General features: G+C 41.6%; 2 protein-coding genes, 1 long non-coding RNA gene and 1 pseudogene across 3 annotated transcripts; all 4 read right to left on the bottom strand.

The window, feature by feature from the left end:
- LOC108929564 (polymeric immunoglobulin receptor-like) overlaps positions 1–9,767 on the bottom strand; it is a 41,080-nt pseudogene extending 31,313 nt beyond the window's left edge.
- LOC108929561 (uncharacterized) lies at positions 903–2,620 on the bottom strand. Its single transcript, XR_003797924.1, has 4 exons — positions 2,592–2,620; positions 2,104–2,157; positions 1,709–1,844; positions 903–1,174 (listed from the first exon to the last, which is right to left on the bottom strand). It is a non-coding gene; the product is annotated as an uncharacterized LOC108929561 (long non-coding RNA).
- Positions 9,768–10,766: 999 nt separating the features above from the next.
- LOC108929556 (CMRF35-like molecule 8) lies at positions 10,767–14,916 on the bottom strand. Its single transcript, XM_018744186.2, has 5 exons — positions 14,682–14,916; positions 12,901–13,215; positions 12,307–12,630; positions 11,341–11,458; positions 10,767–11,160 (listed from the first exon to the last, which is right to left on the bottom strand). The coding sequence occupies exons 1-5, from the start codon at positions 14,725–14,727 to the stop codon at positions 11,016–11,018; spliced, it is 948 nt and encodes a 315-aa protein (XP_018599702.1). The 5' UTR covers positions 14,728–14,916; the 3' UTR covers positions 10,767–11,015.
- Positions 14,917–16,602: 1,686 nt separating this feature from the next.
- LOC108929562 (polymeric immunoglobulin receptor-like) lies at positions 16,603–24,907 on the bottom strand. Its single transcript, XM_018744193.2, has 8 exons — positions 24,208–24,907; positions 19,991–20,320; positions 18,422–18,745; positions 17,829–18,089; positions 17,534–17,583; positions 17,217–17,297; positions 16,983–17,039; positions 16,603–16,821 (listed from the first exon to the last, which is right to left on the bottom strand). The coding sequence occupies exons 1-8, from the start codon at positions 24,254–24,256 to the stop codon at positions 16,756–16,758; spliced, it is 1,218 nt and encodes a 405-aa protein (XP_018599709.2). The 5' UTR covers positions 24,257–24,907; the 3' UTR covers positions 16,603–16,755.
- Between the last annotated feature and the right edge of the window lie 1,011 nt (positions 24,908–25,918).

Below are 25,918 nucleotides of genomic sequence, written 5' to 3'. Positions count from 1 at the left end.
AAACAAATAAACATCATTAAGTTTCCGCTGTTTGGGATAACTGAAACATGTGCATGTAGTCCTCTGTGTGTGTGTGTGTGTGTGTGTGTGTGTGTGTGTGTGTGTGTGAAGTGCATATTAAAGAATATTTTAAAATCATTGACTGTCATCTATTGATTACTGTCCTGGAACTTTGTACTTTTTTTGCCTCTGTCTTATTTTCATTTTTTTAGAATGAAAAGAAGGTAGACAGACAGTCTGTACCTCTCTGTTGTGCAGCGCTACAATGCTGTATGTAACTTCATCGCTGGGGTCCACAGGGGGCTGGAGAGAAGCACACACTGTAAACACACACTGTCACCATGTGATACTGCCGTCACACTTCACTGTTACGCTTTTATTACTACGTTTTACCTTATGCGCTTCTCTCTGTGCAGCTGGTTTCTTGTGAACCACAGAACTGTAAGTCACTTCATCTTCAGGAGCTGCGGTCAGCTGGAACACCACACACTCAGTGTGCGTTTATAGTTTATGGAGTTATTTACAATAGCCAGTTCATTGATGTGAACAGCTGACCGATGGATTTAGTTAAAAAAGGACAGAGCAGTTTGTAATTCTTTCAAATAAAACATTTCTTCACAGTAAACCAGTGACTGTCGGTTGAGTCTGGACATCGGAGGAACAGAATGAGAAGAGAAGAAAAAAGCGAGACAGAAATATTCATCTTAGCTCTTTATCTCTCTATAAAACACACACACTCCTTTGAGTGACACTTACAGTGACACTAGACCTGATTTGTGTTTCTCTGTTCCTGCTTTCTGTTTCCCCTGAAAAGACAGGTAAAAAAAAGGTTAACATTTCAGATCTGTCATTTTTCGTTGAATCCTCCTTAAGATGTTTCTTTACAATGTTTTGATCTACTTTATACCAGTAATAATACTTTTCTTTGATGATTCCTATGCTATTCTTTAATAATGTAAACTACAGCATACTATTGAGATGTTAGGGAGAAATTACACTATCAGTATGTTACCAACCAGTTTGAATATGATGATGACATTCTATGTTAAGAATGCAATCAGTCTTACTTTGTCTTTTCTTCAGAATCCATGTAACCATGACAACAGACAACAGCATCAGCAGAACTCCCAGTATTACCAGAGAGACCAGTAGGGGGAATGGACTTGAGATCTCCCTTGAAGAAATAATGTGGACAGAACAAAAGCGTAGGTAATATTTTTAATTAGATAGTCTAATGAGTATGATAAAAAAAATTTCTTTTCATAATTTAGCTACTGTAAACTACTGGGCAGTATGACTCAGGGCAGGACACGGGAACTGACTGATGGACAGCTGTCAGGGAGCTGCTCCTGTCCTAATAGAACAGTGACAGGCAGCTGCACCCACTGGAGGGAAACTCTGAAGGATTAAAAAGCAGATGGACTGAGCAGTGAAAATGATGGCTTTTTTGTTCTTTTGCATTACAATAAACCTTTTCGATAAAAATTCTGCTGTCTCACATATACATCCTGCCCATTCAACACCCTCTGGCCCATAACTGACCAATATATGTCTATACATATACATACAACTATGCACACTTGGGGTATGGTAGTACAGCAGGTTTGCCAGGACCTACTCTGTGGCAGATCTGGGGTTCAAGACCTGTTTGGGATGCTATTTACATATTTATATATATAAATGGCATAAAACTGGGTAAAAGCCTTACTGTGGTACACTGAGTGTGATGACATCAGGAGGAAACACGGTAACTGTCAACGCTCTCTGATAGTTTGTAGTTGAAGTCCAAACTGTTCTCTGTTCATCAGCTGAAGTCAAGCTTTCTCCTGGGTGTTTAAATGAGACTGTAATTTGAAGGAATCAATTTGAATAAAAAATTCATTAGGTTTTTTTTTTCTTCTCATAATAGTAAAACAGTAGAATGTGAAAGACTGCCACAAAATTAATTAACAGTTAACATTTCTCACTGACCATACTGTAGCAAGGTGTGATGTAATAGGTACACATAAAATATCTAAAACATTAATAAACCAACACAAAGGAATAAATTTGAATGCAGAAAAAATTTCTAATATGTTCCTTCGCAGTGTTTAGAGCTCAGACCTTTACTTTCAATGATTGTCTTTGCTGTGGTTTTCTGTGGGACAGCAGAGGAGCCTGAACACAGAGACAGAAACAAGGAGAGCGGTGAGAATCCTCAAGTTGCGCAGAGTGTGTGTGTGTGTGTGTGTGTGTGTGTGTGTGTGTGTGTGTGTGTGTGTGTGTGTGTGTGTGTGTGTGTGAGTGTGAGTGTTCCTCCTAGACAGGTGCTCATTGACAGGAATGAACTCAGGTGAATGAAGCTTATAAAGACACACAGTCTCTGAAAGGCGTACTAGTACTAGTAACTACTAGTAACTGGATCCACACTGGTGTCCTTTAGTTTCCAGGTACATGAACAGACATGCTGTTTTGGTTTAAAGTAGAGAAGGTGTTGTACCATCCTGAGATGTAGAAACCTACCACCTGCCCTCCAAATGTTCACTTCTCCAGGAACATTTGATCTCCGATAAATAGTAATAAATAAACAGAAGGTATACATTTCAACTTACCATCTCTAATCATTAAAGGCAGAATCACACCATCATCTGATCCCCCATCAATCTCCACAGCACACCAGTAGGTGTCAGAGTCCTTCTCCTGTAGGTTCCTCATGATCACAATGAAAACCAGCAGGTTGGGGTTGTCGGTGATGGACACGTCACCTTTCTTCTGTGGTGAGTCGGTGCGTACCATGGTACTACAGAATGCCCACGTTTCTCCTTTACACCAGTATTTCACATGATTTTTATATTTCAGGTCATAGTGACATGGGATGGTGACAGATGCTCCTCTTTCTGCTGATATCCAGCTCTTAGTCCTCACTCTCTGAGCACCTGTATGGAACAAAATACAACAAACAATGCATTTTCTGTACAATACTTGAAAGAATTAGAAAGAACCATTATGAAAGATAATCAAGACCATCAAGTGATATTCCTATAATGCACATATGCAAAGAGGATCAGTCAAAAATCCAAGTGCTTGTTGCACAATTTTTAAACATTTACTTACCAGGTCTGAGCAGGAAATCACCTGCCATTCTGAGATTCAGGAAACTTGTGGATTGCTTTATTTTGACTGTTTTGTCTAGTTAATCCCCTACAAATATAGCCAATGCAGTCTATGTGTATTCAAAGTTTTGACTGATACTACTTTATCAGATTTATTAATGTATGAATTAGAGGTGCACAGATCCTTCTGTACTAATAATAATAATAATAATAATAATAATAATAATAATTCAATAGTACTTTAACATTGTACAACAAACAGAATGAGCAGCAACATTTGTTGTGTTTGTAGCCCAAACCTTAATTTGTTTTACTTTGTGACATGATGCTGTCCTTATAAATTTGAGTGTTAAACAGAAAGGGCTGCACTTTACACAAAACTGCCATTTTTCCCTCCATCTCAGTCAATACTGACCGTTTACGAAAGGTATCATAAAACCTCATCTTACCTCTAGTAACTTTTAAGTACAGATATGCAAGTTTATCCGCAGCACCTCCACCAGTCTTCACCCCACACCAGTACCAGTCAGAATCCTTCCTCTCGAGGTTCTTCATGGTCACAGTGAAGACCAGCTGTTTGGGGTCATCAGTGATTGACACCTGACCTTCCTTCCTCACATAGTCAGTGCGTATCATGGTAGTACAGGATTCCTGTCGTTCTCCTTTACACCAGTATTTCACATTACGTTTATACTTCTGATCATAGAAACATGGGATGGTGATAGATGTTCCACTTTTTGCCGTTAGTTTTTGAAAAGTCCTCAAGCAGCAATGATCTATAGGGACAAAACATTTGTGATCCAGTGGAAGTATTCGTTCTAAAAACGTTTACTTATTAATATTCACAATGGATTCTGTCACAATGGATTCATCTTTGATTGCATGACACCTGTACAACAATCAGTTTATTCATCATCCACACAACTTCTGTATGTATTGCAAATGATGCAGGAGGAGACGTTGACACTGTTCGCAAACCATCTCTGTATCACTGCATACACTGGGTGCTTGTGATGTGAATTTTTTGTTACAAATCAGTTTTTTTTTAGTTTATTTACTAAGGCTATGGTGTGATCCACCAAGTGGGAGGAGTGCTGTGGATCTGTACACATCTTTGATAGACCCAAAACCCTAACCCAAACCGTAACCGTAACCCTAACCCAAAGTATTGCGTTCGTTGGCTGGACGATGTCACACACTACTTCGACATTAATAGGGCAGTAACATAAGGAATCTCACACAGGAGGTAACCTGGGTGCATGCTGGTACCTCAGGTCTATTCCTTAACCATTACATGTATAATTATTTTAAACCAGCTTGATTCATTTATTGATCTAGTTATTTATCTCTTGTTCATTGTACTGAATTATATATGGACTGTATTTGTGAAAAAAAAAAAAAAAAAATCCCCACTCGCCCCCCTTTTTTGTGGGCGGTCTTACTCCTTCAAGCTCAGGTCCTCTACCAGAGGCCTGGGAGCTTGAGGGTTCTGCGCAGTATCTTAGCTGTTCCTAGGACCGCGCTCTTCTGGACAAAGATCTCGGATGTTGTTCCCGGGATCTGCTGGAGCCACTCTCCCAGCTTAGGGGTCACGGCCCCAAGCGTTCCGATTACCACGGGGACCACTGTCGCCTTCACCTTCCACATCTTTTCTAGCTCCTCTCTCAGTCCTTGGTATTTCTCAAGCTTCTCATGTTCTTTCTTTCTGATGTTGCCATCGCTTGGGATGGCAACATCTATCACTACGGCTTTCATCCTCCGTTTGTCCACCGCTACTATGTCTGGTTGGTTAGCCATTACCAGTTTGTCAGTCTGGATCTGGAAGTCCCACAGGATCTTAGCTTGGTCATTCTCGACCACCCTTGGGGGTGTATCCCACTTTGATCCTGGGACTTCCAGCCCATACTCGGCACAGATGTTCCTGTACACTATGCCAGCCACTTGGTTATGGCATTCCATGTATGCCTTGCCTGCTAGCATCTTACACCCTCCTGTTATGTGCTGGACTGTCTCAGGGGCATCTTGCACAGCCTGCACCTGGGGTCCTGCCTGGTGCAGTAGACCCCGGCCTCTATTGATCTTGTACTTAGAGCTTGTTCCTGTGCTGCTATGATTAGTGCCTCTGTGCTGTCTTTCAGTCCAGCTTTGTCCAGCCACTGGTATGATTTTTCGATATCAGCCACTTCTTCAATCTGCCGGTGGTACATACCGTGTAGGGGTTTGTCCTTCCATGACGGTTCCTGTTCTTCCTCGTCGTCCTTCTCGGGTTTCTGCTGCCTGAGGTATTTACTAAGCATCTCATTAGTCGGGGCCATCTTCCTGATGTAGTCAAGGATCTTTGTTGTTTCATCCTGGATAGTGGCTCTGACGCTCACTAGTCCTCGGCCTCCTTCTTTCCGCTTAGCGTACAGCCTCAGGGTGCTGTATTTGGGGTGAAACCTTCCATGCATTGTCAGGAGCTTCCTTGTCTTGATGTCAGTGGCTTCTATCTCCTCTTTTGGCCAGCTTATTATGCCAGCGGGGTATCTGATGACTGGCAGGGCGTAGGTGTTGATAGCCCGGACCTTGTTCTTCCCATTCAACTGACTTCTCAGGACTTGCCTTACTCTCTGCAGGTATTTGGCGGTTGCTGCTTTCCTCGCGGGCTCTTCATGATTCCCATGCGCCTGCGGGATTCCAAGGTACTTGTAGCTGTCCTCAACATCTGCTATGTTGCCTTCTGGTAGTACAATCCCCTCAGTTCTGACTACCTTCCCTCTCTTTGTTACCATCCGACTACACTTATCCAATCCGAATGACATTCCGATGTCGTTGCTGTAGATCCTGGTGGTGTGGATCAGGGAGTCAATGTCTCATTCACTCTTGGTATACAGCTTGATGTCATCCATGTAGAGGAGGTGACTCACGTTTACTCCATTCCATAGTCGGTATCAGTAGCCAGTCTTAGTGATGATCTGGCTGAGGGGGTTCAGGCCTATGCAGAACAGCAGTGGGGACAACGCATCTCCTGCTGCACTTGATGGTGACTTGCGCAATTTGCTTGGAGTTGGCCTCTAGGGTTGTTTTCCACTGCCCCATTGAGTTCCTGATGAAGGCTCTTAGTGTCCTGTTGATCTTGTATAGTTCTAAGCATTCCAGGATCCATGAGTGAGGCATCGAGTCATAGGCTTTCTTGTAGTCAATCCAGGCCGTGCACAGGTTGGTCTGTCTGGTCTTGCAGTCTTGAGTGACTGTTCTGTCTACCAGTAGCTGGTGTTTTGCTCTTCTGGTGTTTCTACCAATTCCTTTCTGGGCCCTGTTCATGTATTGAGCCATATGCCTGTTCATCTTAGCCGCTATGATACCTGAGAGCAGCTTCCATGTTGTGCAGAGGCAGGTTACCGGGCGATAGTTGGATGGGACTGCTCCTTTCTGGGGGTCCTTCAGGATCAGGACTGTCCTGCCTTCTGTTAACCATTCAGGGTGGGTCCCATCCATTAGCAGCTGGTTCATTTGTGTTGCCAGGTGCTCATGGAGTGCAGTTAGCTTCTTTAGCCAGAAGGCATGGATCATGTCAGTGCCTGGTGCTGTCCAGTTCTTCATGCTTGAGACTCTTTCTTGGATGTCTGCCACTGTGATGGTTACTGGATCCTGCGCAGGGAGGTTGCTGTGGTCTGCTCTTAGATCCACTAGCCTTTGTTGTTATGTGATGCCTCCTTCTCCCATATGTTTTACCAGTATTGCTCAGTCTCGAACCTTGGTGGGTCCACTCTCATGTTATTACCCTGACACTGAGAGTACACTTTGGATGGTTCTGTGGAGAACATCTGGTTTATTCTTCTGCCCTTTATCTCTCTTGTGTACCTCTTCAGGCAGTTAGCCAAGACTGTGAGTCTTTGCTTGGCAGTTTCTAAGGCCTCAGGTATAGATAGCTTGCTGTACTTCTTAGGCAGGGTCTTCATCACACCTTTGTGCAGTTCAAATAGCTGGCTAACTTCCCTTCGTGTTGCCTTGATCTTGGCCTCTAGCCTTCTTTTCCATGGAGGATACTGTTTCTTATGCTTGGTATTCATCTTGTATCCAAGCATCTCAAGGATCACTGTTGCTGTGTTGTACATCAGCTGGTTGGTCTCAGTGATGGTCACACTAGGGATTGTTCGTAGTGCTGCATTCAAATCTTCAAGTAGACGTTCAGTAGGTACTTCACTTGGTCTTGGTAATCAGCCACAGGGGCTCCAGGTGTCCTTCTTATCTCTTAGGTCAGCTGCTCTTGTATTCAGCTTACAAGGGCTCATTGTTCTTGGGGCTTGGTACCCAATCTTGGAGTGTGGGGATGATGATATCTCCCCCCTGACCTGTTGTCCTGGCTCCCCCTTGCCATAGCATTTGTGTTGTACCTCATCAATCTCTAGTTGTGATAGCAGTTGTTTCTTGCAGATGTTGTAACACTGAGCTACTAGCTGTTTAAGCATTAGTCTTGATGCTGGGTTTCAAAGTATCCATAGGTCCCACATTCTCTTCATGTAACCCTTTTCACTGGGGTTACTTGTGTAGTAGCATTCCAACAGTTCCCTATTCTCCTCTCTTGTCCATGCATGCCTTGTTCTAGTAGCCCCCTTATCATCAGTATGTCCTGGTTCCCCAACATCTGGCACAGACCTTGTTAATCCAGGCAACATCTGAGCCAGCATGACTCTCTTTGTTTCACTCTCATACCCAAGGTAGGCAGAGCCAAGCATAAGGAGGTCTTGCCTAAGGACCCCCTACTGGAGGTAGGCCATGACTGGAATTCAAACCCCAGCTTTTCTCAGGTGAAAGGCAGTGATCTTTCCACTACACTATCCAGCCACTCAAATTATATATGGACTGTATTTGTGTATATATATACACACACACACACACACACACACACACACACACACACACACACACACATACATACATACATACACAGTACTGTACATTTTGTGCTGAATTACTGTCTGAGATGATTAAAGTTTCATTCATTCATTCATTTGTTGCACCTCTGCTCCCTCCGCACTGCTGGTAATGTCTGTCTGCTGAAACAGTGTAAAACTCATTCACACTTGTTAAAATCATTGACTCACTCATTTTTCTGAGCAGCTCGTGATGCTATATTCATGGTACTGCTTCTGCATCGTGCACTGCCAGCTCTTTCATTTCATTTCCTAGCGATGTTACGTCTCCCATAAAGACAAAGGTGTGTTGAACAATCCCTGCCCTGCAGCCCCTCATCTAGGATGTCAAGCGTCTGTTGAATAAACACAGGGCGATTTTCACAAGCAGAAGCTGCTCCCTGGTACACACAGAAATCCTTCCTTCCTCTGTCATATTGGCGGCTCTCGGTGGGACAGAGCATCCGGGGGAGTATGAAAGCAGCAACGACATCCACAGCGGCTCTCAGGGAACTCATTTAGAACAGGGAAGAAATAAGAAACGTCCTTCTGAATGACACCAGTGCCTTCTGTGTTGTCCTGCTAAACAGATTACTGATGGAGGCTGTACACTTTTGTGAGTATGTATGTATAGTGTAAACACTGTTCACTTTATAGCGATTTCATAAATGTATCTGTTCTATGTGCATAATAGAGCTGGACTTTTTACCACAATATCAGTGTTTCCTGCCATCACTGATATTGTCCTGCATTACATTACAGCAAAGGAATGTTCCCTCTCGGACATTAATGATAAACAGCTATCCTGCAGGACATGAACTACCATGTACTACAGTTTTACAGTGTGTATTTTCAGACCAGGACGTAGTCATTATATGTGCTGTACTATGGTACACAGCTGGGGGTTTTCAATAAATATTTGTGATTGAACCTCAATACAGACAACTGGGAATATGCGTAATGATTTAATGAAATTTATTTAAAATAAGTTTTGGATAAATTGCAAGGCATTTCTGCTTCACAGCTGAGTGAAAGTGACATTTGGGTGATAATGTCACTGATCAGTTATATTTAGTTTGCTGAGAACTGTGCAGATGGGATGTATGTGGATTTGAGAGTTAAAGCACAGACACTTAGATTCGCTTTCTCACAAAGATGAAACATTCATTTCGGAACATTTTGAGACATTTGTTGCAGGTATTGAGGCTAAGTTGCAAAAATGTTTGCAAGATTACAAAAGAATGAAAATTCTTCACACCTTTTTACACAGTTGTATAACATTTAGTACAGCAAGCAGTGTTTGATGTGCTGCCCTCCCCCCGCGCAATTGTCTCTCTCCATTGCTTCCTGTAGCTGCTCACATCATTTTCAAGACTCTGGTTACAACCTACAAAACTATCAATGGTTCTGATTGTCAGTTTCTACAAGACCTGATCACACCCTCAACCAGACTGATACACTCCTCCACACACGAGGTCGGAAATGAAAAGCACAAAGGTTTTTGGTACTGACTCCACTGTGGTGGAATGACATTCCCCTCTCACTCAGAACTGCTGAAACTCTCTACAATCAAGAAGAGTCTCGAAACTCTGCTCTTTCGCACTCACTTCTCCTCAATGTGCTTTGTGCTCAAAAAATGTTTACTGAAGAGACTGACGGCACTCCAGAATCATCTGTCTAGATCCAGATCTTTCTGTCCGTTAGTGCAAAACGTTGATTTTTTTTTTTTTCCTTGAGATGTACCCGTGTGTCTTACCTGCTACACTTGTGTAGATGAGGAGGATGAGGAAGAGGATAGGAGCCATGTGTGTCTGTCTGAGTCCAGCTGTGTGGAGACTGAGTGTGACCGTGTGTCCTCTGTGGTGTCCACACTGCTTGAGTCCTCAGTCTCTGTTCACTGTGTGCAGTGCAGAGGGAGGAACTGAAATCACACACTTTCTCTTTCACATACACACATGCACACACACAAACATACATAGACCCATTTATGCCAGAGGACCAGGTAAAAAGCTGTTCTCACTTTCATCAGAACTCAAGGCAAGTGGTGACATCTGGAGTTTTCACTTCTGGCTCCAGTGTATGGAATGACCTCCTTCTCTCACTCAGAACTGCTGAATACCTCTCAACATTCCAGAAGGGCTCTCAGAGCAAATCTTTTTCAGATTCATTCCCTCTTGATCTTCTATGTATCCTATAAATTTACATCACATTGCTACAATGACCTTTGTATTTCCTATTGCTGCTATTTGCTGCTAGTCATGCAATCTTATTGTTAATGTTATTGTTTCAAAATGAAAAAGTTTTTTACTCTTCAGATTCTATATGCAGCTACACGTTTTTTCTCCGAGTTGTACTTCACTTTAGAGGAAAGCATCTGCTAAATGAATAAATGTAAATGTCTTCCAGCTTGTCACTAGATATTTGCACTTGTTTGGTAAAATAGAAGAAGGTCTGGGATTCAGGTCCTTCTTGGGGTCCCTTCTGACAGATTGGCATCCCATGGGTGTGTCCCCTCCCCCTCCAGCCTTGCACCTTGTGTTGCTGGGTTAGGCTCCGGTTTGCCCCGACCCGCTCTGGACACGTGGTTGTTTGTGTGTGTGTGTGTGTGTGTGTGTGTGTGTGTGTGTGTGTGTGTGTGTGTGTGTGTGTGTGTGTGTGTGTGTGTGTGTGTGTGTGTGTGTGTTAGAATAGAATCACTTTGTAGAGCACATTGGTTTTTGAGACAAACACATCAGTCTCAGCTGTCGTGTTCACTGGAATAATAACAGCACTGGGTAACTTTTTTTACTCGGGTATTGACCTCTTTATTGAACATTGTGAACAGGGATGGACATCTGGTCACCAAAGGATGTGCTTAACAGTGAATTTATTAGAAATAAAAATAGAGCCTTTCTAGAATTCAAATTAGACAAAGGATTCAGGATACTTTGATCAGTGATGTTGCGGAGGGAAAAGGGATTCAAACCTTTGACTTTCAGTTGCAAGTCCACTACAGTAACACACGGAACAAGTAAAGTATTTTTACTCATTAAAATGCTGAAGGTTTTACGGTGTTGTTTGTTACTACAGGATGTTTTCTGCAGTAGATCCAAGTCTTAATCATGGCGATGATGGTGCAGATCAGGTAGACCAGAGCTAAAACACTGTGCCTCAACACATCCAGAGTGCGCCCCCTATTGGACAAGTAACAGCATCACAACACACATCTATATCCAAAATCAAATTAGCTTCTGGACTCTACACCTCAGGTGAATAAGTGTTAGTCATTATGATAACTCTACAGTAATGCAGTTATCAATCCACAGAATGAAAGCTTTGAGAATAAACTAGAAAAGGGTTTTAAAAACCCTTACTTTGGTAAATCAGCAGGTTTGGAACTTCCATCAGTTGTATTCATAGCCTCAGTAGGGGGATGGTTTGATCTCGAAGGCCCATCTTCACTGTGTTGTACAACTGAAGTAAAATCTATTTCTGTAATTTAAAAGATTAGTGCAGACATTTCAGACTCAGTCAACAGCTATTTGAAATGCATCTTTTACATTTACTTATTTAGCTGATGCTTTCAACCAAAGTGACTTGGAGAGTTATAGTACTTACACTCAATTTCTCAATTACACAGCAGGAGGTGGGATTCAAACCTATGTCCTTTGAATCCCTCATTTCAGATAAACAAACAAGTTTCAACCTGCATACACAGTAGCTCCCCAAGAGCTCAAGTATAGTGTAAAATAAAATAAAATAATAATAATAAAAAAATCACTGTATAATAAATGTAATAAAAACACAGACAAATTTGTTGATACCTGCTCAGGAACTGCTGTCTTAAAACTGTTCATATATCCAAATGTTCAAAAAAAATCTTTACAGTTATTTTCAGTGATTTTTCTTGTTCGAATATATACTGCTTAATTTCTACAACACTAATGAAAGAGTCATAGTATAAATATTACCTTTTGTCATACTAGGAATATTTATAGTCACAAAAGCAAATTTAGGAACAAACATCTGCTCTTTGCTGTATTTCAGAATTACAGGGAGATGTATATCGGTACCATTTTAACTTGAAAGTTAAAAACTTGTGAGCTATGTACTCATTTCAAGCTTTTGTTCAGTATTCATTCCCCCAGCATGTGTATTTCTCTTTGCTCTCTGTTTTTGTTACTAAAAAAAAAGTATATATATATATACACACACGATCCTTTACATCCTTTATAGATGGCAGTGACGCTGAAATGTGAATGTTGTTTTCTGTTGAGTTTCACTGGCAAGAACATCATAAATAAAAGAGTAACAAGTAAACAAGAAATATGCCAACTTACCTTCCCTAACTATTACAGGCAGAAATGCACCATAATCTGCTGTGTCACCAATCTCCACAGCACACCAGTACCAGTCAGTGTCCTTCTCCTGTAGGTTCCTCATGGTCACGGTGAAGACCAGCCGGTCGGGGTCATCAGTGATGGACATGTCACCTTTATTCGGTGCTGAGTCGGTGCGTACTAATATGGAGCAGAGTTCCCATATAAACCCTTTACACCAGTATTTCACATGGTGTTTATATCTCTGATCATAGTAACATGGGACGGTGACAGATCCTCCTCCCTCTGCTGACATCCAGCTCTCAGTCCACACCCTCTGACCACCTGGGAGGAAATTAAAACATAGGTATTGTTCTATAAAGGCTGTTTGGCTTTACATTTTGAGAATGTATTTGTACTGAATTAGAATCAAATCTTTTCCATCTCGATAATGTTATGAAGGACAGCATTATAAAAGGTAAAGATTCTGAAGACATTTAGTCCATTGTGCTTAATTTGAAAAGTAAAAACTTTTTTTGACTCTATTTAATTTTAGCTTCATTTTACTGTCGTAAGAACAGATTTCCGAATCAATACTTCTTTTAAGCTTCTTACCTGCAAGAACTTTGAGGTCGAGAACTGCAAAAACATCCTTCTCTTTATTTGTCTTGATGGCACACCAGTAAATGTCAGTGTCCTCCTGCTCCAGGTTCCTCATGGTCACGTAAAAAACTAGGTGTGCGGGGTCATCGCTGATTGACACCTGATCATTTCTCTGTGAGGAGTCGGTGCGTACCATAGGAGTTTGTTTACTCCCTTTACACCAGTATTTCACACTACCCCTGTACTCCTGGTGGTAGAAACATGGGATGGTGACGGATCCTCCTCTCTGTGCGTTTAACCATGCCAACGTCTTCACAGCGGCAGCACCTGAACAAACAAAGTTTAGCAGTGTAACAAAGTTATTTGAAATTTTGGATATCAGCTAAGAAAAATACTATTATTTACAACGGGACATAAATGGAAATATAACACTCAAATATTCAGTATTTTAACATTTTATCATTTATTCATTGGCCTGACTGTGGGACATGAGCTGCTCTAAAAATCCTTTTGCCCACAGTGTTCGTGAGACCCCCCACCAGAGCGGGAGATGGACAGGGACCAAAAGCAGACTTCAGAATCTGAGTCTCTCCCTACTATCCTGTCTTTCCTTGTCCCCGACATCCTCTTTCCAGCTTGAATTTAGAGATGAGTCTCTTAAGAGAAGAACCAGGCAAGTGTCACGGGTGATGAAATCGGTCAGAGAGTCCAGTCCAGTCTTAAGGGACCTCATGTTGGACATTAGTAACAGTATAACATTGAGGTATAAAAATGCTCAGCATTGTAAACTGAGTCAATTCTCTTTGCATTCATTTTCCAAAACACAAAATACTGCAAAATCATACATTTCGGGATATTTATATCACTCATCTTGTGATAATAAAGTATATTCCGGCTATTTAATGCACTTTTTTCAGTCTCAATAACTGCTTTGCAATCACAATGTTTTTTTTTTTTAGAGAAGTAAAAAATGTTGATCAGCAAATATGTGCAGTAGTACACTAGTAGACTCCCTCAACCAGTTCACGGGCATAAATAAAATGTGTGCGAAATATTAAACATTTTCTCACACACACACACCCTCTGAACTGCTTGCCCCCTACGGGGTCACGGAGCCTACCCGGCAACACAGGGCATAAGGGACACACCCAGGAGAGGATGCCAGCCTGTTGCAAGGCACCCCAAGCAGGACTCAAACCCCAGATCCACTGGCAAGCGAGACCCAGTCTAACACCCTCTAAACATTTTCATTCAGTTATAATTATTTTAACTCAGTCACTGATAACTTTTTTTGCTAAAAAATACTGGAAAATCAATAATAATGTATTGTTGAAGGGGGGGTGCGGTGGTGCGACGGGTTGGACCACAGTCCTGCTCTCCGGTGGGTCTGGGGTTCGAGTCCCGCTTGGGGCGCCTTGCGGCGGACTGGCGTCCCATCCTGGGTGTGTCCCCTCCCCCTCCAGCCTTATGCCCTGTGTTGCTGGGTTAGGCTCTGGCTCCCCGCAACCCCGTATGGGACAAGCGGTTCTGAAAGTGTGCGTGTGTGTTGTTGAGAGAGCTGCAAAGCAGAAAGGTGTTTTTCAAAGTCAAGCTCCCTACCGTTAGTTATTTAACAAATGTTTTTCTCCGCAGTGACTTACAGAGTCAGTGAAGGCACTTACATTTATTTACCCATTTATACAGCCTTGTCATTTTTTTATCATTTTTAATTTATATAATTCAGGAACCTGTACCATGTGCCCCAAGTAAAGTGAGTAACAGTTGCTAATATTACATGAATGTGGTTGTCTTACCTGGAAAGCTGGAGAAGAAGAGGAGGAGGAAGACCAGAGAATCCATGTGTGTCAAGGAACCCAATGAATGTCCCTCAGACACCAAATGTTTCTTCTTGGTGTTTTTTTTTCGGTTTCACTGGTCTTCACCGACCCTCCTTCAACTTCTGTTTTAACTCTGTGGCCTCTCCCACAATTAGAGGAAGCAACACGACATTTCCTCGTAATACGCCGGTGAAACATCACTGTGCTTCAAATTCAAGACACAAATACACCAAAGAGAACAGAGGTGCTTAACACAAGCGTCTTCTGGTTTGTTTGCTTGTTTAATTTGTGTATTGCCCTACAGACCGTTATGGCGATACTAGAAGTTGGAGACAGACGGCCGCTAGTGATGCTGTCTAACTGGTGACGAAAAGAAGAACCTTCACTGTGCTCTTACTATGAATTCCAGCTTTTGGAAAAGTGTAAAATTGGAATATATGGGTATATACATCAGAAAAATATAAAGAATACAACCAAGGTAATTATTTAATGTGGCACATAATGCATTACCTTTTGTAACGATCCGGCTAATGAGTTAGCCCGGGCCAGATCCTCACGTGGATTCCAGAAGGCGTATAATTATATAAATCCAGACGGACACGGACAAAAGGAAGCTCTTCTTTTTAATATCTTGTAGGCAACTATGGATGACATATTTCACACAGCTGTCCTTACGATAAAATAAACAACATTAAAGTAATCTCCAAAACGTGCGAGGCACAAAATGTGTACACGGCCAAGTATATCAGCCTGCGCGCGCGGGCGCGAGGACCAAGGGGGCGGAGCAACCCCTTAGTCTCCATCATGATACGTCATCATTACACTTTTCATGGTCACACACCAATGGGAAGATGTTTTCCTAACTAGACATGTATTTAGCAGACATTTTTCTCTAAAGCAACTTCCAATGAACTCTATGTAGTGTTACTAGCCCACACACTTTATTCACCAAGGTGATTTACACTGCTAGATACACTACTTACACTGGGTCACTCATCCATACATCAGTAGAACACACACTCTCTGTGACACTCACACATTATGGGGGAACCTGAACAGCATGTCTTTGGACTGTGGGAGGAAACCAGAGCACACAAAGAACACCCACCGGGAGAACATACAAACTCCGCACAGACTGAATGGGGTATCAAACCCATGTCCTCTTGAACCACACTATTAGTCTGTGGTCTACACGTTACTCGCTGTGCCACCATAGACCTTAACTGCATGGAATTCAACACCACCAGAAGTCATAAATGGCCCATCTTCTCAACCCTTTTCAAACAGGACTGTGCAGAAACCCAACTGTACACAAGAAGAAGAAGAAGAAAACAGAAATGGGAAGTAAAATTTCTCTTCATTCGAGTCCCGCTTGGGGTGCCTTGCGACGGACTGGCGTCCCGCCCTGGGTGTGTCCCCTCCCCCTCCGGCCTTCCGCCCTGTGTTGCCGGGTAGGCTCCGGTTCCCCGTGACCCCATATGGGACAAGCGGTTCTGAAAATGTGTGTGTACTAGAAGCGAAGTGCCAGTAAATAAAGTGTTATTTTTAAACAAGCAGATACAGCTCAATTAACATTGTAAGTCACTTTGGCAAAAAGCTAAATGAATAAATATCAAGTTATTATTATTATTTATTTCAAACTGATTTTTCAAGATACCAGCATTTCATTTCTGCTACAGATGTTTGACCTCTCTATGTCTCAGTCTTCTGTCACTCACAGTCATGTCCACCATGTCTTCTCCAGGAACTCTGGATTCCAATAGCTCAAGCCCATTTCCATAAACATCTAATTTAAATGAAATAAAATAGAAAAAAAAAAAAAAAAAACACCAAAATATTGTATGCAAAACAAATGGTCCTTAAAATAAAAACCTGAAGGCAAGATTGTAGAGACGGTGCAGTATTTAAAATTCAGAGAAACGGGGCATGAAGAGGCTGTACCATATTTTAATACCACATTTACAGGTACTTTTCAGTGCTTCTGCTGAGTGTAGAAGTGCCTTGGTTTTGTATAAGAGCGTTTTAACAAAAGAGTTGTCTAAATATCAGCTCAACCAATATAGTAGGAGCACCAATTTCCATCCTCATTCTTTCCTCCATCGGGGTCCTCTGAGCTCTGCAGAAGAGCAACATGAAGGATCAATGAAGGATCAGTCATTGTTCATTTATCCAAATAAATCTGTTGGTAATATATTTCCAGCAATGCAGACATTAAGAGTAGAACTGCAATGTTTTACAGTGTTTTACTTTAATCACAGTTACTGTAGAAAACTGTACCTGTTTCTTCTTTATGACGGAACTGTAGATGAGCTCATCAGCTCTATGTGTGGAGCTCTGGAGAAACATGGTGAATCACAATATTCAATAAGAGGCAATACATTTCAGTCAGTTCTCTGTGAACCACGTGACATTCTCTGAGCTTTACTGTACACTCGGTAAACACGGTAAACCCACTGGGGTTTTACTGCTGTCACACTGTACTGCAGAGTTGCCATGTCAATTTATTTTTACCTTATTTATTTTCTTCTCTTCCATTAGTTTCTTGTGAACCACAGTGCTGTAACTGACTTCTTCTTCATGATCGGTGGGCAACTGTGGTAAAACACCACGCACGTCAGTGTTCAGTTGTACATCATTTACACTGAAGAGTTTATTACCGTTAACAGAGTCGAGTTAATAAAGTGCACAGTGGTTTGGGCTGTTTTGCAGTAGAGCACTTCCTCACAGTAAAACAGTGTAACTCAGCTGAATCTGGAGAAGATGTGAGGCAGAAGTGTCCTTTTGACTCTTTTTCTCTCGATAATCACACACTTTTCAATGACTCTTACAGTGGCAGTAAAGCTGACGTCTATCCCTCTTTTCCTGGTCTCTCTTTCCTCTGAAAGGAGAGATTATGATTGACAGTTCAGACCTGTGGTTCTTCTCGCTGACTCCTCAACAGGTCATACAGACTTTTTAAACAATCAGTTTTAATCCACTATATACCAGCATTGTGATTGCTTGATGATAATTGAAGAATTACAATTGAATACTATAAAAACAGATTGCAACTGTGTTTATCAAGGAATTATGATCGTTTCATCCATTGTGCAGTAATTTCACCACAAAAAGCTGAAATCTTACTTTGTCTGTTCTGCAGAATGCAGGTAACCATGACAACAGTCAACAAAATCAGAAGAACTCCCAGTGTGACGAGAGAGACCAGCAGTGTGGAGGAACTCTGGGGTTTGTTTTTCTCATTAGTTATATTGAGCGTCAAGACATGAGTTGGAGACGCAGTATCTATCAATCTTCTCTCATAATAAGCAGTTCCAGTCCACTCTGTTCTTTGTTGATCAGATGAAGTCACACTTTCAGTTGTAGGTTGGAATGAGACTGTAGCTACTGTAAGAGTTTTGTTCAAAAAAAAAACAACAATGGCACAGGTTAACTGATACAGGTTCACAAATCATCTACATTATTAATAGTTAAATGGTAAACTAGGAATGTCTAACATATTAATTCATACCCACACAAATGAATAGGATTAAGCAAAAATTAGACAAACCTAAAGGGGCTTTCAAGTGTTTCCCAGCTCAGACCAGGGATTCTAAACTCAACAAATGTGCCACCTGCCTTCTCTCACATCACCGCATCAGTAAAAGCTGTAACCTTCGAGGAACCACTGATCTCCTCTGACACAATAAACACCACATCAGGTACAAATTTCAACTTACCTGTTCTAACTATCAAAGGCAGAATCACAGCATCATCTGATCCCCCATTAATCTCCACAGCACACCAGTAAGTGCCAGAGTCCTTGTCCTGTAGGTTCCTCATGGTCACAGTGAAGACCAGCTGATCGGGGTCATCATTGATGGACACGTCACCTTTACTCTGTCGTGAGTCACTGCGTACCATAATAGTACAGGTTGACCAGTGATACCCTTTACACCAGTATTTCACATGGTGTTTGTATTTCTGGTCATAGTGACATGGGATGGTGACTGATCCTCCTCTCTCTGCTGTGAACGAACTCTCAGCCCACACACTCTGAACACCTGTAGTGAACAATATATAAACAATATAATATGCTTTTAAAACACGAAGCTGTTACTCCACTTTCAGACAAGGGCGCCTGAGTTGCAATGAACTGAAAAGTGAAAAGGAGACCAAGTGCAAGTGAGCGTGTAAACGGTTCTGGAAATGACTTATTTCTTTAACATTTGACCCTTTTGCCAAAACTAGAAGTTCATTGTCACTGCCAGTGCCCCCTACAGGGAGTGCTATTGAGCAGCATTCACACATTCGCCAATTATGAACTTTTCTGTAACAAATGAACAAAATATGAAAAAAAAAAATGCTTTCGGGTGCTGTCTCTTTCTTTTTACACATCCAATTTTGAACCCACTACAAAGTCACTCACACTCTCTCACCCTCACCCAGCGCTTGGATAAGGGGGTACATCCTGGACAGGATGCCAGTCCAACACAGGATTGCCCCCCCCCACACACACACACACACACACACACACAAACACACACACTCCACAAACAATTTAGTCTCATTATTTGGCCTCAGTTGTATGTCTTTGAACTGTGGGAAGAAACCAGAGCACTTCCTGAAAACCCACACAGACACAGGTAGAATATGCAGACTTCACCCCAACCCACTGCACTACTCTGCCACTCACACATGGGATGCTGAGAACAAATATAACTGAACAAAGTTAAAAGGAACAAATAAAAAATGCTATAATAAATCAGTCAATCAAAGGTTTATTTGTCAAATGCACTACAATAGAGCGTATAGCAGTGGTTGCTGGCAATGAAATCTCTTTATTTCACTTTTTCCTTGTGGCGGGGGGATAGAGAAAGTAGCAACGGACAATAAGATTACAAATATGTTCAAAACATTTGCAAAACACAATACAATAGGAATTGAGTAACAATAATTATTAAGTAAAACTATTTAACAAAAACCAGATAAGATTAAATTTAATTAGTTACCACAGAATAGTTAATCCTGGTGTTTATTGTCCAGGGACAGCAGGTAGTGCCGTGATTAACGCTGGATTTCAGCATCGAAACATTGTGTTTGAATTAAACACATCGTCCTCAGTCATCATGTCAGTTACACACAGACATTTTCTGAACCGCTTGTCCCATACGGGGTCACGGGGAACCGGAGCCTTCCTGGAAACACAGGGCCTAAGGCCAGAGGGGGAGGGGACACACCCAGGACGGGATGCCAGTCCGTCGCAAGGCACCCCCAGTATTAAAAAAAAATGCCATAAACCATCTTACCTGTAATTACCTTTAATTCCAGAGATGTCCTGTCATCTATAGTGCCAGTTCCACCAATCTCCACAACACACCAGTAAGTGTCAGAGTCCTTCTCCTGTAGGTTCCTCATGGTCACAGTGAAGACCAGCTGGTCGGGGTCATCGGCGATGGACACATCACCTTTACTCTGTGGTGAGTCACTGCGTACCATGGTACGACAGAATGTATACATTGACCCTTTACACCAGTATTTCACATGGTCTTTATATTTCTGCTCATAGAGACATGGGATGATGACAGATCCTCCTCTTTGTACTGTTATCTTTTCTAATGTCCTCACACAGTTATTACCTAAAGTAGAAAAAATGCAAGCAATGAATTAAGTTCTACTAATAGTAACAATATCTTCTACTTATTTGACTTAAAATTACGAATGGTGTACACTAGGAAATTCTTGGTGAGGAAGAAAGAAAAAACACATGAAAGCATGGTAAATGGTAGTTCACTGCACTCCATGGTCACTGACAAGATTCTTATTTCTCGCCTTTGGTTTAAACCAAGGCTATAAGATGTATCTTTACTTTCTTTCTATTCTGGCTATTTACTGTTATTTATTGATGCTCTTACTGCCATTATTTATTGGTTTTTTGTGTGTGTAGTACTATCTATTGTGTTCTCTATAGCCGGCGGAGAAGCACTCAAGCAAGAATTTCATAGTACTTTGGACACGGTATTGTACTTATGACAATAAACCTTAAATTGCTGAATAATTAAAGGCAGTTAAAGAAACAAGGAATTAAGTGGTGTAAGGTAGCACATACCCAGCATGGGATGCCAATTAATTGCGAGGTACACACACACACACACACACACACAAACACAGAAAACAAGCAAACATGGCCAGTTTACACATTTATGGTCATATGTTTTCACTCTATGGGAGGAAACACAGGAAGACACATACACTACACTGAGACAACGTGATGAGCAAGATACAGCCAAAGAAAAGTTTTGGCACCAACAGTACCTGCTGCACCACTTTACCACCAAATAATTTTTATGAAATATGTTTCAAAATGATCAGTTTTACATTCCTGCTGAAATTCTGATTTATTTGGCAATGCTGTTGTATGTTCATGCTATTATACAGCACATACCTTTAAAATGATCCATGTGAACGATAATTCCTTTTTTTCTTGTTTAATTTTGTTGATTAAAAAGGCATTGTTCAAAGGCCAAAGAACTTTAAGAAGTGTTTTTACAGAAGTCAAGAACTTCGAAGAACAGGGAAATTGAGGAAGCAAAAGCAGTGATACAAAACTAAAATTAGTGGTGATGCGGTGATTAAAAATGGGTAACCTATACAGAAACTGCAATGTAAATTTTGCAACACTGACATCATTTTTTTCTTCGGGGGGGAGTTAGAGGAAGGGTGCTGCAGTGGGTTGGACCTTGTCCTACTTCCCAGTGTGTCTGAGGTTTGAGTCCCGGTCAGCGTGCCTTGTGATGGGCTGGTGTCCCGTCCTGGGTGTGTCCTCTCCCCCTCCAGCCCTATGCCCTATGTTACCAGGTTAGGCTCTGGCTCCCCTGCGAGCCTGTATGGGACCAGCGGTTTAGCTGATATTTGTGAGTTAGAGGAATCGTGTGAGTTTCAACATGCAGACGACTGGTACTCCGCTCAGAGTAAGCATTGACAGTTGTTTGCTCCTAACGTGTTTATTTTACTGTTTTCTCAGTCATATATGTAACAGTCCCATTATATGATACTGACCTTGTGGTTTTTCTCAGTTCTCTGTTAAACTTATGTGAATTGAATTATTGTCCAAATATAACCACTGTCCTTTACTCTTGTACTAAACAATGTCCAGTTGTAGTAAAATATTAGTTAAAACACTTTATTGACAGTAAAGGGTTACAGACTTTGTTTTCACTCCAGGAAGCAGTATTTGTACTCTTTTACTGTTTCACAGAGCTGAAGGTTGTCAGCAAAATTTTGTCATTACACTACAGGGTGTTCACACACACACACTTTCAGAACCGCTTGTCCCATACGGGGTCACGGGGAACCGGAGCCTAACCCGGCAACACAGGGCGCAAGGCTGGAGGGGACACACCGAGGACGGGACACCAGTCCATCGCAAGGCACCCCAAGCGGGACTCGAACCCCAGACCCACTGAAGAGCAGGACCCGGTCCAACCCACCGCGCCACCGCGCCACCGCGCCCCCTACAGGGTGTTCATTCAAAGTTAATAAAATGTATAGAAATATGTGCATGTGTTGTGTTTCCTGCCATTAAATTATAATTAGTAAGCTCTAGTATATTAAAAAGTAGTATATATATTAAAAAGTGAAGTATAAATGCCTCTCATACTTGCGGTTAGTGTAATGAAAAAAAAGATAAAGGTTTTCTTCCTCACTGGCACACAAATATAGCAAAGTGTGAGTAATGGAGATTAAGTTAACCCTTAGTCCACCAGTTTGCTTTTCACAGTAATTTGGGAAGCGGTTTATCATTTATTTCTTCTGCCCATGTCTTTAGACTGTGGGACACTTCTCTCACACCCTAAATAGAGCCCATATAAAGTAACTTTTTAAGACATGAAAATTATTAATTCACATTCCTTCCATTTGTTTATGTTGTGCCCTTCACAGTCATGGTAAACTTGTCAGTGTTTCTATAACTCTATAGGTATCGTTTAAGGCTGATGATTCATCACATGTGGTGTCTTTAGCTAATTGTTTTACCAATATACAGTTACGGGTGGGTAAAAAAATTTTTCTCTCTAAATGCCTGTAAAACAGAGGTGCTTGTGGTGGGTGGTGATGCCAAAACTCTCGACATAATCACACCAATCTTTACAACAAATGGTATTAGCTTCAAGCGTACAGATTGTGTCAAGGATTTGGGTGTCCTGCTGGATGGGAAGCTGTCATTTGTATCTCAAGTAAATGCTTTGACTAAGTGTTACTTCCTTCAGTCGAGAAAAATAGCTAAATTATGGCGATTCCTATGTAGACAGGATGCTGAGAAACTGGTTCATGCTGTTGTTTCCAGCAGGCTGAATTACTGTAATGCTTTATTTTTGGGTTGTCCACTGGCCCTTGGATCCCCAGAGGTTTTTTCTCCCTCAATTTTCAGTTGAGAGCTTTTGTTCCTTTCCTCCATGACCAGTAGACATACTTATAGCTCTATAAAAGCATCATATTATGATAGTCAGTGGTCAACTGTCTTCTTTCTTTCTTATCTGATGTATTTGTTTTTCTTGCCTTATGCCTGTGTTAAAGAATGTGTCACTGCGTGAGAAGAGCTCTATAAAACTAAATTGAATTGAACTCTTAACAGTTTTTTTTCTTTTTTTTTTTTTTAAAAAAAAGGCTCAAGTTAACAAGTACGAGCTAATTGAGGGCCAGGGATGGAAGTGTGTGTTTTTCACAGAGGTCAAACACACCTCATCATACCATTTCCAAATGAAGCAGTAAGTAACTAAATAGCTGAGTGTACAAACTTACTACGGTAAGTCGGCTGGAACAAAAGTGTCAGATACACAACGGTTACTAATGCAACAATATGCATTTATCTAGCATCATATCACAAATGAAAAATCGAGGTTAGTTCAAAGTGTTATGGTAATAAGCTCATGTATTGGAATTTACAGAGAAATATGGTCAACAAAGTAAAAATAACAGCAGTGAAAGCTACTATTAGCAGTGATGCAAAGTTAAGAAAGTGTAAAGTTAAGCTGAAAAGGAGCTTCAATGCAAAGTAAAAATAAAGCTGAAGCATTTTTTTTTTTAGCAAGAAAAACACTGTCAGTGAAAATTGAAAAAGGGAGAAAAACTTTGCAGAGCCTCTGCTGAAACACGAAGCAGGGACCCCAGTCCACTGCGCTGAACCATAAAGTACTGTGTATATATATATACACACACACACACACACACACGCACACTGTCTGAACCGCTTGTCCCATACGGGGTCACGGGGAACCGGAGCCAACCCGGTAACACAGGGCGTAAGGCCGGAGGAGGAGGGGACACACCCAGGACGGGATGCCAGTCCGTCGCAAGGCACCCCAAGCGGGACTCGAACCCCCGACCCACCGGAGAGCAGGACTGTGGTCCAACCCACTGCGCCACCGCACCCCCCTATATATATATATGAATATATAAATATTAGCAGTCCTTTTACTGCCTGCTATTTTCAAAACAGTCACATAATGTCTTGGTCAGCGTGTCTTACCTGGGAGGCTAGTGAAGATGAGGAGAACGAGGCAGAGAAGAGGATCCATTTCTGTGTGTGTCTGTGTCTAAGCGGAGACCGAATGCAATTGTCAAACATATATCCTGTGAAATGGGCGGTGCAATAGGCTATAAATTGTACAACTTTCAATTCCATTTTATGCATGGTTATGGTATCACTTCAGGCAGTTTAATTATATCATAGTGGACAGAGACCGTCACACCTGCATTCCTCGGTGAGAGCAGTGTTGTCGAAAAGAAAGCGTTGACATTTATTTTTGCAGGTGCTTCACTGTCTATATCTTTTTGCGCTATAAATTCATTGTGCAAAATTTGATGCTTGTTGAAAATTGTCATATATCTGCTGAGCTATATTAGCAGTCCTACTCTATATCTATTTTGTGTCCTTCGCAGTAACAGTAAACGTGAGTATTTTCATAACTCCGTAACTGACTCTGAACAAAGATGTTAGCTAAAAAACTAACTAACCTCGGCTGGGGGTTTGACTTCAGCTCAAAATACGCAGAGTCTTCATGTTTTCCCCATGTTCAGAAACCTCATGTTCGCAAACATAGACAAAATACTTCCCCTTTTTGACTTGAAAAGTATGTGAGTAGCTGCTGTCAACTTGATGGCATTTACGTCAATCAGCTGAATAAAAAAAAAAAAAAAACAGAGTGCAAAGCCATGTAGATAAGCAAACCTTAAAGAAAACTGATTAAAAATAAACATCACATTTTTCTAGTGGAGTTAAGAGAAATAGTTTCAGTTTACAGTGGTGACAATGAGAAAAACTTTCTGTCCAGTTTTTTGTGGTCCAGAACCCATCCTAGAACACTAAGTAGGGGACACCCTGGGCGGGATGCCTGTCCACTGCACTATGACTCTACATTCATTACTAACATTAGTGGAACTCAAAACACTTCATTTCCAGCATGTTTTACACACACACACACACACACACACACACACACACACACACACACACACACACACTTTCTCTCTCTCTGTCTATCTATCTGTTAGAGAGCAGCCCTCACTGTAATAATGGTGTACAATAAGGTATTTGGATCACTGCAGGTTCATTTACTAAATGTAAGGAAACAACACATTTTGTTAAAGACACTAAACACGGTTGCTGGACAAAGTAGCAGAACAGAATCAATCTGGACTGGACTGAATTCTGCTGGTCTGAACTGGACTGTGTTGAACTGGACACAGGATGACCACAACGCTGATGAGTGAGACCAGGTTGTTTCTGGTAATGTTGACCGTGACGTCTGTCCCGGTCCCAGGTTCGATCGCGTCACTGAGGGGGAGGTGGAGCCCCCTGGTGGCCAGTCACTGGGGTGGAGGATGTTGTACTTGCGTCACATGAATATTTTTCTGTATATTGTGTACAATGAACAGTCGCATCATTTGCGTATCTGTGCTCTGAGCTGTGTGGTTCACATCTTGCATTTCTCATTAATCTTCACCAGTTTTTGGAGCTCTGTTGGCAGCTTTTGAACAAATAGCACAAAAAGGGAGATTCTCTCTAATAAAAATAATACCGGTTTATTAAGGTAAACCGAAACCAGTAAATAAGAGCAGTGTTACGTCTTGAGGGAATTTTCTTGAACAAACTGTAAAGTGACTTGTCTATTTTCAGCAATAAGTTCACAAGTTGAGACCTCAGTTTTGCTCCTGTGTTTGATGGGCTGCTTGTGTTG

The sequence above is a fragment of the Scleropages formosus genome, chromosome 9 (assembly GCF_900964775.1).
Source record: "Scleropages formosus chromosome 9, fSclFor1.1, whole genome shotgun sequence".
Taxonomy (NCBI): Eukaryota; Metazoa; Chordata; class Actinopteri; order Osteoglossiformes; family Osteoglossidae; genus Scleropages; species Scleropages formosus.
This window is presented reverse-complemented; position numbering and strand designations above follow the sequence as displayed.

Bases quoted from the DNA above. Each gene is read 5' to 3' on its own strand.
- LOC108929556 (XM_018744186.2), bottom strand. From the start codon at position 14,727: ATGGATTCTCTGGTCTTCCTCCTCCTCTTCTTCTCCAGCTTTCCAG. The intron at 13,216-14,681 runs GTAAGACAACCA...TTGTTTGTTCAG, and splicing joins CTTCTTCTCCAGCTTTCCAG to GTGCTGCCGCTGTGAAGACG. The intron at 12,631-12,900 runs GTAAGAAGCTTA...ATTTCCTCCCAG, and splicing joins CGACCTCAAAGTTCTTGCAG to GTGGTCAGAGGGTGTGGACT.
- LOC108929562 (XM_018744193.2), bottom strand. From the start codon at position 24,256: ATGGATCCTCTTCTCTGCCTCGTTCTCCTCATCTTCACTAGCCTCCCA. The intron at 18,090-18,421 runs GTAAGTTGAAAT...AAACTCTTACAG, and splicing joins GCCTTTGATAGTTAGAACAG to TAGCTACAGTCTCATTCCAA. The intron at 17,298-17,533 runs GTAAGAGTCATT...GTTTTACCACAG, and splicing joins ACGTCAGCTTTACTGCCACT to TTGCCCACCGATCATGAAGA.